Raw genomic sequence first — 11954 nt, 5'->3', positions numbered from 1 at the left:
CATCTATATATATAACCACCACCTCCTCCCACCACCACCTCTCACCATCGCCGATTACCACCACCACCACCTCCGATTATCACCACCACCAACCACCGATTATCACCACCACCACCGCCCACCACCGCCGATCACCACCACCACCACCTCCGATTATCACCACCACCAACCACCGATTACCACCACCACCTCCGATTACCACCACCACCACCAACCACCACCACCACCACTATATATATACATATAGCTTAATTTAAAACATTAACAAAGATATTCTCACAAACGCATTACTTGCCACTCGTTTTTGGTTGAATAAATGAGAAGTAATCATTAAAATGAGTTGAAAATGGAAGTTGCAGAGAGGTTTAATGGAGTTTTTTTCAGAGAAAAGTTCAGTTATCAAGAATTAATTTTTTCTTAACTGAACTCAGAGTTCGGTTGATTCGCAAAAAAATACTTTTAACCGAACTCCTTGTATTAGAACAACACAAGTCCATAAGTTCGGTTCCTTCGCAAAATAAGGATATCACCGAACTTTAGTTTACGAAAATAATGAGAAGTCCACAAGTTCGGTTCGTTCGCAAAAATGTTAAGTTTGCTTTGTAACCGAACTCTACCTTTGAAACTTCGTAACCGAACTCTACCTAATTTGCCAAGAAATAAATTTCGTAGTAACCGAACATTTGCCTAATTGCATATATGCATATATAAGCCCAGTTCGGTTGATTCGCAAAATATGTTGAAGCTTGCGAACCAACCGAACTTCTAACACTAGGTTACTTTTAACCTGCAGTTCGGTTGGGAACTTGGTTGTGTTGAAGTTTGTGAACTAACCGAACACCCAAGATGTACCCAAATAAATTGTTAAGTTCAAAGTTCGGTTACCTACCATTTTATCCTAGGTAACCGAACATTACACTGTACGACCAAAACCTCCATTAACGAGCGAGTTCGGTAACCTGCGTGTTTGGAAAACGTAACCGAACTACACTTTCAGGTGTGTTTGGTTACATGTTCTTGACATATGGTAACCGAACCGGCCCAAATCTACATAAAAAATTTCATTTTTTTTGAAAGTTTGGAGCAATTCAACCAACATTATCTAAGTTTGAAGCCTACCTGGGTACCCAAATACTCTTCCTCCGGTTGTGGTTGGTAAAATCCATCGTTTTTCATGTTTTCCTTCTTCATCTTCTCTAACTTTACTCTCTCAATAATTCTACTTCTTTAAAAAAAAACCATCTGATTTTTTAATCTCACTAATTATCTTTAACTTAATCATCTCACTAATCATTACACTAACTATTATTAACACTAACTAATCATCACCCAAAATTAATCAGGAGGATAATTTAGGTATTAATATAAATATCTAGATAAAGGGTGACCTAGATTTACTTCTCATGTCTTTACCCAAAATAAAACCATGATCCCAAAAAAACCATGGTCCCAAAAAAATCGTTCAAATTATCAGGTTTGGGAGACAGCCCAGCGTTGTAGCTAGACTAGAAATGGTCCCATACCATAATCCGACCAAGCAATTGAGGTCTTGAGACATTTTACGCTGTGGATTCATCAGCTTGTGGTTCTACTGTATAATAATCGTTACGAAAGTATCCTCTTATAATTCCATTCAAAATGCATGTATGTGAATATGGATTTGTCGTCTGTCAAATTTGGATAGTACATTCATCGATCAACTTAATTAATACTTTTCTGTCTAGAGTCTCAACTCAAGTTGAATATCACATCACGGTATTAGACAAATAGCTCTGAAATTGATCGAAAATATGTGATTTGAATGAGAAACAAGGCGCCACAAATGTTTTGTTCAACATGAAAAGAAATAACTTGAAAAGGAGAAAGCATGATACATTGCACGGCTAGAGAGAAATATATCGGATGAATTTGCTAAATATTACACTAAACTATAACGTTACTGACATATATTATTTCTGCAAGAAAACAGAAGGAGAAGATAAAAAACACAAGAGTAGAAAGAGAAAACATCTAGGAACTTACGTACCCTAGGCGTTTAACGCGAAAACTCGGTTTAGGAACTCTCACTGGAATCCTCTTGTTTTTCGAATCATTCAAAACAGGCTGAAACCTCATTTGCTCAAGTAAAGCCTTGATTTGAGCTCCAGTGAGTGTTTCTTTCAGAAGTAGGGCATTCGCTAGTGCGTGTAGTTCTATGCTGTGACTAGTTAGGATGGTTTTCGCGTTAGTGTAAGCCCTGTCCAGTAAATCTTTCACCTCCTTTTCAATAAGAAGTCTAGTTTTAGTGCTCATACTCTTCCCATCATCATCATAATTGTGAGTGACGAGCCCAACTTTTTCGCTCATTCCATATTTTGTGATCATCGCTCTGGCTAATGATGTTGCTTGTTGGAAATCTGAATATGCACCTGCAGTTACTTCAGATTTTCCAAATATAATTTCCTCCGCTACTCTCCCTCCCATGCAAACATCTAACATAGCAAGCATTTGCTTGCAAGTAACGCTAGTTTCATCATCTTTATCGGGCAATTGAGCTACCATTCCAAGAGTCATTCCTCGGGGAACTATTGTTGCTTTGTGAACTGGACGAGCTCCATCTGTATGGATGGCTACTAAAGCATGACCACCTTCATGGAAAGCTGTTAGTTTTCGAGATTTTTCAGAAATCACAGCTGATTTGCGTTCACTTCCCATCATAATCTTATCCTTTGCATATTCTAAATCAGCCATGCTCACTTCTTTAGCACCATCCTTTGCGGCTTTGATGGCTGCAACGTTCACCATATTTGCAAGCTCTGCACCTGAGAGCCCAGATGTTCCTCTGGCGATTATACTTAGATCAACATCTCCTCCACCGGGAACCTGTCAAACGGCATAGCCGGTGAGAAAACATGTTTTGCCCTTGGAACTTATAAATGACAAGCTAGCCTTTACTAAACCAGGTTTAACTGAAGATATATACGAGAAAACACATTAATTACCTTTGACATGTAAGATTCCATTATCTGTCTCCGACCTTCAACATCTGGAAGCGGAACAACAACGTTACGATCAAAACGTCCAGGTCTAATAAGTGCTTTGTCCAAAGATTCGGGGAAGTTAGTTGCCGCAATCACAATAACTCCATCATTTTGTTTAAAGCCATCAAGCTCGACAAGAAACTGATACAAGGTCTCCGGGTGGTTCTGTTCTTTGGGGTTGCGACTCTTTCCAAATGCATCTATCTCATCAATGAAAATAATACATGGAGCGCACTTCTTTGCTGCAGCAAATAGGTCCTTCACTCTCCTTGGTCCCACGCCAACAAGCATTTCGTCAAAGTCACTCCCGCTTTTGCAGAAGAATGGCACTTCAGCTTCTCCCGCAATAGCTCTTGCTAGCATGGTTTTACCTGTCCCAGGTGGACCGACAAGCAAGACTCCCTTAGGGAGCTTACCTCCTAGACTTGTGAAACGCTGAAATAATGAAAAGGCATTGTTAATACAAGCAAAATTGCGCTAAGTCTCCACATTTTTCTAACAGTTGATAATCAATGCATTTACCTTAGGGTCACGAAGATAATGGACTATTTCTTCTAGCTCCGCTTTGGCCTCATCAACTCCCTTAACATCACTAAATTTTGTACCAGACTTGGTGCTGGGTTCGGTCTCTTCACTTAATCCCATAGCTGTAAGAAAAACAAATCGAAGTAAGCTTCAGATTTTGTCTCAACATATTAAAACTACTTGTATTGATTGTAAAGCGGTATAATACACCAAATGGCATACCATTAAGCAATCCCCCTTTCCCCATGAATGCTTTAAGAATGAGGATTGGCAATATATAGTTGAGGAAAATACGCCATAACTTCGCCTTGAAATCCCCTTGGTCTACTGTCACCATGTGAATAGGAGCGCTACCAGTTCCAAGAACACCTGAAAACATCGGTTTTTGTTAACACAACTATTACAAGTCCCATATAAAACTTGAAATTACTGACTATAGCAAGAAGCGTAGATATTGTCCACTTGGCAAGTGAGACTCGATTCTCAGCAAAAGTTGATACAAAAACCAAAACGAAAACCGAAATTTATGCCAGGCAAAGATTGGTGCACAACATGGACTGTAAAGCGAATGCTATATACCATATATGCCCGGCTAAAGTTGCTTATCGGCCCTTTTTCTTTTCTTGGAAAATTTTAGATCTCTAATCAGTTTTAAGATATGTATATCTAAAGGATTAAAAGAATGTTGCATCTGGTTAGTGGTTAGTGCACCTGCAGGAAGCCCTAAAAGTTTCAATACAATGCTGAACATTCTATATATTGCAGGACATGATCATTACCTCTTTGCAGTGTGTTGAGCAATTCACTTTCCTCTAGCCTATGAACTTTAACTAAAGCTTTCACATAATCAGCAAGAGCTGTTGTGTTAGAACGTTGTGCAGGCTGCTTTTCAAATAACCTTATGACTGCTTCGGCATTCTTTAGCAATGTAGGATCAGTACTTGAACCTTCTGAATCATGTACTCGACTGAAATTACCACCAGTATACGACTGAAACCCTTGACTAAGATTTCGAAGGTTCTCTGCTGCATAATCAGGAGCAATAAAGCAGGTAATGATAACAATGTTCAGCACCACCCACATCGCCGTCTTAATGTGCTTGTTGACCTCCATTATTAAGCGATGCAGCAAACAACTAGTCAAGATCAATGTGTATAATAACCTAAAAACACAAAGACAATACCAACTCAAAGCTAAGAAAACTTGATTTATAATCCCGAAAAGATGTCTATGAAAATAAGTTGATGATTGTGTAGAATGTGTATTCTCTACCATATTAGGCGTCCTTATATAGGCAACACTAAAAGGATTACCAAACTCCGACTCGGGTAATAATTCCTTAACATACCTGGATAAGAAATCCTAAATAGACACAAGACAGGAAATTTAATTAAGCTAACAAAGAAAGCGAGCAATAGTTTCCAAGAGTGAGACCACCTTGTTTGTACACAAGTTCTACTACAATATGTTTATCAATGATAATAACTAGATCCAGCGAAAGTTGCATTACAGGACAATGCCGATATTTTTAATTTTCCGGCGAGTTTGAATGAGAATTCAGGTTTAAATCTCGCCGACTAACCCAAAAAAGCCCGAAAAAGAAAACAACAAAAGTGTCCCAAATTATTAACCATTGTTTTCCTTTCAAGTTGCTATTGGTCATGGGGGTTGCCAAGATGGTGACTAAGAACATGCTGACGATGCTCTTGTGAAATATATAATATTGCTGGTATTCACTTTTATTGGACATATATATATGTCATATATGTGTTGTGTGGTCACAACACATACTACACGTACATACACATTGAAGACCAAGTCTGTTATAAAGATCAAGCCTGGTGAATAGAAGAAGTTGGTTGCAGTCCAAGTCCTCCGGTGTATAAGAAGATGTAATCTGTTGTAACAAGTCTTTTAGATTTCCAAGTCCTCCGGTGTATAAGAAGATGTAATCTGTTGTAACAAGTCTTTTAGATTTCCAGCATTAGCGTACAATTTGTTTAACTAGGTTTTGAATCCTTCTTATGTAAATCATATAAATACTGAATGAATACAGTCTAGTCTACACAATTTTGTGAGACAGTAAAACATCTAAACCTAGAATTCTTGAACTTTCCTTGGAGGTAGTATATATCTCCGTATTACTTGCGGTGAATGAAACTTTTCTATTATTAGGAACTCAATATTCCGGTGGGATTTTTCTTGGGACTTCTTTAATGCATATGCAAATGAAACTTGTCGTGATCTCGCTGAAAATCCTGGTCCTCTTGCTTATATGCTTGCTTTATTTGGTTATATCATTACCATGTTAGATGATTGTGTAATTTTATGTCACACAACGCTCTTGAAGTAATAGAGATGCTAAAGCTGAAGTTGATAAAAGAAGGAACAGGAATTGAAGAACAAGAAAGAAACACCACTTTGCCGTCAGCGTATCTTCAACCAGCTGAAGTGTTATTGAGGGTTCTTCATTTAGTGATACTACTCCATTAACTGTTTGGTGGAGACATTTGTGTACTGTAGAACTTAGGCAGCTGTGTTGTAGTGTATTATCTTAAGCATTTATCATACAAAAAAAATAATACTGTAGTTGCAGGAAAACCTACAACCACACCCCAATGTATCTAAACAATAACCTAAGTAATCATAATAAATTCTTTTATTAATTATCAAGGTTTATAATTGGATACAAAGGATTAAAATGACTTTACTTGATCTCAAAATAAACTTTCTCTCTCCTAGTTTCTTGTCTAACTCACACTAGAAGATCTTCCTCTCTATGTGATGACTTCTTTCCTTTATATAGGATTCCTCATAGTGGATGACAACTAAGAGCGTCCACAGTGGGAGAGTAAACCCAAATATTTGGTCTTTTGAACAGACGTAGTGGAACGTACTATCGATCAAATTTTGATCAACGACTAAAACCCAAAGTATATTTGGTCTGGGACCAAGACTAAACCCAAATATAGTCGAGCGTTGGTATACTTCACGCCCCACCACCAGGCGGACATATAGTACACGTCCCACATCAGGCGGACGTATATTCCACGCCCCACATCAGACGTTGGTATAGTTTACGCTCCACATGGGGCGTACGTAAAGTCTACGCCCCCTTTTTTTTTTATTATTTTGTATGGGGCGGGCATTATACCCCCGCCCCATTCTTTGTTTTCAAAACCATTTTAGTGGGGCGGGCTTTATACCTCCGCCCCACTTCTTTCATTTTTTTTTTAGGATCTACCCAATCAGGCGTTGGTATAGTCTACGCCCCACACCAGGCGAACGTATAATGTACGTCTGACCAAATTTAGTCTTTCCACCGTAGTGTCACACACCATACTAAACCCAAAATTTGATCTTTTTTTCCCTCTTTGGTCTTTGGTTATACTCGCACCACTGCAGTTGCTCTAAGAGACCCATTATTTTCGGAATCACTGTGCGTTACATTCGCTCATGCATACTCATTCATTCTCGCACAACTTATACTTCACATAGATCATCACACTTTACTCGTGACTTTGCTGACATCATCCGATACGTCGCTTCAACTTTTCCATGTGCGATAATCCTCGCTTACATTAGATAATCCTTACTTCGCATACTTATTGATATGTGTGATATTTCATTCCTACAAATACGATTAAAAGTATTAGTTACCTCTGTCCTTTGACATGTGAGATTCCACTATCCTTCAACATCTGGATTATAAACAACAATTGTAACTACTGGAAATCCAGTAGTACACTCAAAAAGAAAGTAACCAAGATCTAGGACATGTTAAGTAATATAAACTAGAAAATCTTTATTGATGAATTCTAGAGAGACAACATACAAGTTATTGAACACAAGGAAACCATAATCTCACTCTCTACCTTACGCTCTTTTCTCTCTCCAAAATCCGATCCCTCATGTCTTGCCCAAGGACCTCTATTTATAGGCCAATCAACCCTAATGGGGTACAGCTCATGTTACTTCGCCAAGTTCTTTCGGGAGTGCTTTATACTTCGCCCAGGCCATTTTCCATAAGGTTTTTCCCCTTCTTTCGCTATCTTCGCATGGGTTTGTCGGGATACCTGTCTCTTTTCTTTCCCAATAGTTTACTTACTTCGCAGGTTATCTTTTTGGCCAAATTAGTTTATTTCGCCCACCTCTACTTCGTAGTTGGTATCTTGTAGGGCACTTCATTGATTCTTCATAGCTCATATTCTGCTAGTGGGTTACTTCGTCGTGAGACTTTATCTCGCATATGACTTTTACTTTGCCAATTAGTCAACGATGGTGATTCTGATTTGATTTGACAAGTCACTGACGAAGATTTTCGAGGCACGGTACAAGATCTTTCGACAGGATTCTTGTGTCTTTCCTATGTCCACGTGGCGGTTCGTATTTTGGTATCCACAACAATGTTACGATCAAAATGTCCTCGTCTAATAGTGTTTAATCCAAATTCGGGGAAGTCGGTTGTAGCAATCACGATAACTCCATTTTGTTTAAAGCCATCAAGCTCGACAAGAAACTGATACAAGTTCTCCATGTGGTTCTGATCTGTGGGGTTACGGCTCTTTCGAAATGCATCAAATAGTTCTTTGCGGCAGCAAATAATTCCTTCACTCTCCTTGCTCCCATGCCAATTCAACAAGCAATTCTGTCACACACTCCCGCTTTTGGAGAAGAATGATACTTCAGCTTCTCCTGCAATAGCTCTTGCTAGCATCGTTTTACTTGTGAACCGCTGAAATAATGAACTTTTGCAGTTCAGCACAAGAGTGGGGGGATATGCTAGAACTTTTCTATAGCGCATCAGAGTACCGGTCACACTTTCTGAGTTTATGTCATTACTTCACTAACTTACAGAAGAGCAAGAATAGATGTAATGTGAACCCGAAGGAACAAAGAATGAATGACCTATAAATAAATACAGGGTTTAAAGATTTACCAATAATCTCCGCAAGAACATAACCCATCTTTGAAATGGTGAAAACCACGTCCATCTCTAACAATAACTTCACGTTTTGCCACTTTTGTGAAAATCTTAGTCCAGTTATGGCAGTCCCCACAAACCCGAAGATTCTTTGTGACTCGAATTGGAAAGTTTGGAGGAATATTAGCATGACCGAATGCAATCTCTAGTTTCTCACTGTGTCCATTCAATCTCTCTTTTTTCTCTTCATCACCCACATCTTGCAAAACAAAGCTTTTATCTGGTACATAACCTTCAGCCTCCATTCGCGGACCTAAATCATCAAGTATTTCGTAAACTTTGTCCAAATCTGACTGAAAACTGTTACCAGATGAAAAGATATAAGATTTCTTCTTCACTTCAATCCTACTCTGACCTGGGATTTTCCTCATACCTCTAGTTTTGGCTGCAACTCTCACTTTTGGCAGCATCCTCCCATCTTCCATGAGAAGCATAGATATTGGAGAGACACATGTAAGTCCCGGTCATCTCTGATTCAAGATTCAAGCGAGACTTGATCATTTCTGCTACATCTGTATTTTTATGAATCCTGCATGCGTTCAGCAGTGCAACCCATACACATTCATCTGGTTCAAATGGCATTTTCTCAATAAGTTTGTTTGCCTCTTGAAATATGCCCGCTCTACCAAGTGGATCAACAATACAAGAATAGTGTTCCATATTTGGCGTAATTAGAAATTCATTGCTCATTTGATCAAACAGCTTACCACCCTCAGTAACAAGCCCCGCATGGCTACATGCAGAAAGAAGTGCAACAAATGTAACTACATCTGGTTTTGGCCCTAATTTAACCATCTCCCTGAAAGTTGTAAGTGCTTCATTGGCTTGTCCATGCATACCATACCCTGCAATCATCGAATTCCAAGAGATTAAATCCCTATCATCCATGTGATCAAACACTGAACACCCGTCCATGACATCACCACATTTCGTATACATATTAACCAGACCCTTTCCTACCAATATATTCTTATCCATCAGAGCTCTGATTGAATAGCCATGAATTTCCTTTCCTATACCCAGAGCTACGACCTCTGCACACAAAGACAGAAGACTGGCAATTGTGACCGAATTTGGATGAACCCTAGAAAGCAGCATTTCACGAAAGACTTCAAAGCATTCGTTTTCTCTCTGCTTGGCAGCAAAACCGCCAATGACAGCACTAAAAGTTACCACATTGGGTCTCAATTTCTGGTCATCAAGGTTTACCAACTGGGAGAAAATTTCTTGAGCGTCATCACAATAACCAGCATCCGCAAATGAAGAAATTAATGCATTCCAACTTACTAAATTTTTTATCTTGATCTCCATAAACAAACTTCTTGCTTCCTCTATGTTCCCATTTTTCCATAAACAGATATAAGCGAATTTTGCACAAACATATAATCCTGAAACCCACCACTAATTACATAACCATGGATCTCCTTAGCCATTTGAAACTTATCCAGTTCAGCACAAGAAGATAAAACCACAGTAATTACTTCACCAGTTGAACAATTCATCCTCCCTCTCATACCTCGAAACAGTTCTATAACCCTGTCATGTAATCCACATCGCTTATGTACCGATATAAATGATGTCCATGTCAGTAAATGTGGTTCTACACCTTCTCGTTCCATTAACTGAAACATCTTGACAGCACCATCACAATCAAAATTATGTGCAAAACCAGAAAACATAGTATTCCAAGAAACATGATTTCTGTGTGACATTTTATCAAACACCGTAATCGCATCATCCATTAATCCCATTTTGCCATATCCATTAATCAACTCATTCCCAACATGAAGATTAAATTGATATCCTGAAACCAATACATGCCCATGAATAGCTTTACACAACTTAGAATCACCCACTGAAGTACAAGCTTTGATAACAAGTGGGAAAGTAAACCCATCACTAGAAACACCTGAATTCCGCATTTGAATGTAAAGATGAATGGTTTCTTCATCAAACCCATGTATTTTATTAGTTCTTAAGATTGGATTCCATAATGAGAAGTCCGATTTACAGTCAATGGGTATGTTATGAAACACTTTATTGGCTTCATCAAGAAACCCCAGTTCTGAGTAATTTGATATAAGTCTTGGGAATAAAAACCCAGATTGATTTGCTCCTGAATGAATGATTTTTGTATGAATTTCTTTGGTTTGTTTGTAAGTACTGCATTTTTCGAGAAGGTAAGCAAATAAATCAAGAGAGTTGCCGTTATAGTCATGATTTTCTGTTTGGATTTGACGATGATTGTGTGAGAGTGAGAGTGTCGCCGGGTTAAAACGAGATCGGAGAAATATGCGTCCAAGAGAACCATTAAGCATTAAGTACCAATCGAATTAAGAGTTTCAGACCAAAGATCGGAAGGGAAGAACAAAAGAAGAAGTGAAGAAGAGGGGTAGAACAAAAAAAGATTTCTAAGCGGGAAATAAAGAACCAAATGGCATATCTGCCAAATTTGGCTCAGCATTTTTGGTTCCAACGCACATTTAAAACCACGCATCTGGGCCTGTGGGAGACAAACTTACAAACCCCATCAAGTGCCCATTCAAAGGGAGCTAAGGGTATCAAATAATTTGTTTGTTTCCAATGTTTGAACAATTTTTAGAGCAAAGATCGTACCTGTAAAATAAAATATGGGCTAGGGTTTATTGATTATATATCTACAAAACAAAATAAGAGCAAAACAAAACATGGGTTACGGTTATTGATTCAGAGAAACGAAAAGACAGAAAAAAAAGGGTTAGGGTTTACCAACAACAAAGATTGTACCTGCAAAATAAAACATGGGTTAGGTTTTATTGATTTTACCTGCAAAATAAAACATGGGTTAAGGTTTATTGATTCAGATTACCTGCAAAACAAAACATGGGTTAAGGTTTATTGATTCAGAGAAACAAAGAGACAAAAAAAAATTGTTAGCCAAGAGCAAAGATTGAAGAGAGAGACAGAGAAAGAGTGAAAGGAATAAAAAGATTTGCAGTTGATTAGTGATTCAACCCTTGTCAGGTATTCTTGTCGTAGGAAACACGAAGAAGAAGAATTTTTTTAGGTTTTGTTCTACGTTTTTTTTTCTCTCGATGTTTTGCAAGTTATAACCCCTTGACCAATAGAGTATCGCCAAGTGTCCTCTTCAGGTTTAACGTGAGAACTCTTTTCTCAACGATTGTGACCCTCACGAAAACTTTTCTCTGTGTAAACTATTCTCTCGTTGAACGGTGACGCTCACCATTCAACGTGGGGACTCATATGACTTAGGATTTCAAAGGAGTTAGATAGATTGGGTTTGTTTCTGGTATTGGCTTTACAACAATAGTCCAAAGTATTGTGGAGTGGTGTTGTGAAAGATTTTTTAATCTAGTGTCACCCACATCCAGAAACTGTTGGTCAATTGCAATTCTGCATACTAGTTGTTTCTAGAGTGCCTAATG

The 11954-nt window shown here is 38.4% G+C and overlaps 1 protein-coding gene and 1 pseudogene across 1 annotated transcript; both read right to left on the bottom strand.

The window, feature by feature from the left end:
- Positions 1–2010: 2010 nt before the first annotated feature.
- On the bottom strand, positions 2011–4658 carry LOC113352347 (ATP-dependent zinc metalloprotease FTSH 5, mitochondrial-like). Its single transcript, XM_026596175.1, has 5 exons — positions 4325–4658; positions 3756–3914; positions 3543–3667; positions 2982–3455; positions 2011–2862 (listed from the first exon to the last, which is right to left on the bottom strand). The coding sequence occupies exons 1-5, from the start codon at positions 4656–4658 to the stop codon at positions 2011–2013; spliced, it is 1944 nt and encodes a 647-aa protein (XP_026451960.1).
- A 2757-nt stretch (positions 4659–7415) lies between these two features.
- LOC113354206 lies at positions 7416–10959 on the bottom strand (annotated as a pseudogene).
- Between the last annotated feature and the right edge of the window lie 995 nt (positions 10960–11954).

Source organism: Papaver somniferum, chromosome 2 (assembly GCF_003573695.1).
Source record: "Papaver somniferum cultivar HN1 chromosome 2, ASM357369v1, whole genome shotgun sequence".
Taxonomy (NCBI): domain Eukaryota; kingdom Viridiplantae; phylum Streptophyta; class Magnoliopsida; order Ranunculales; family Papaveraceae; genus Papaver; species Papaver somniferum.
The sequence above is the reverse complement of the archived record's forward strand: the minus strand, read 5'-3'. Positions and strand labels throughout refer to the sequence as shown.

Coding starts and splice junctions, on each gene's coding strand:
- LOC113352347 (XM_026596175.1), bottom strand. CDS start 4,658: ATGGAGGTCAACAAGCACATTAAGACGGCGATGTGGGTGGTGCTGAAC. Junction 3,668..3,755: donor GCTTAATGGTATGCCATTTG/GTGTATTATACC, acceptor TTTTTCTTACAG/CTATGGGATTAAGTGAAGAG. Junction 2,863..2,981: donor TGGAATCTTACATGTCAAAG/GTAATTAATGTG, acceptor GCCGTTTGACAG/GTTCCCGGTGGAGGAGATGT.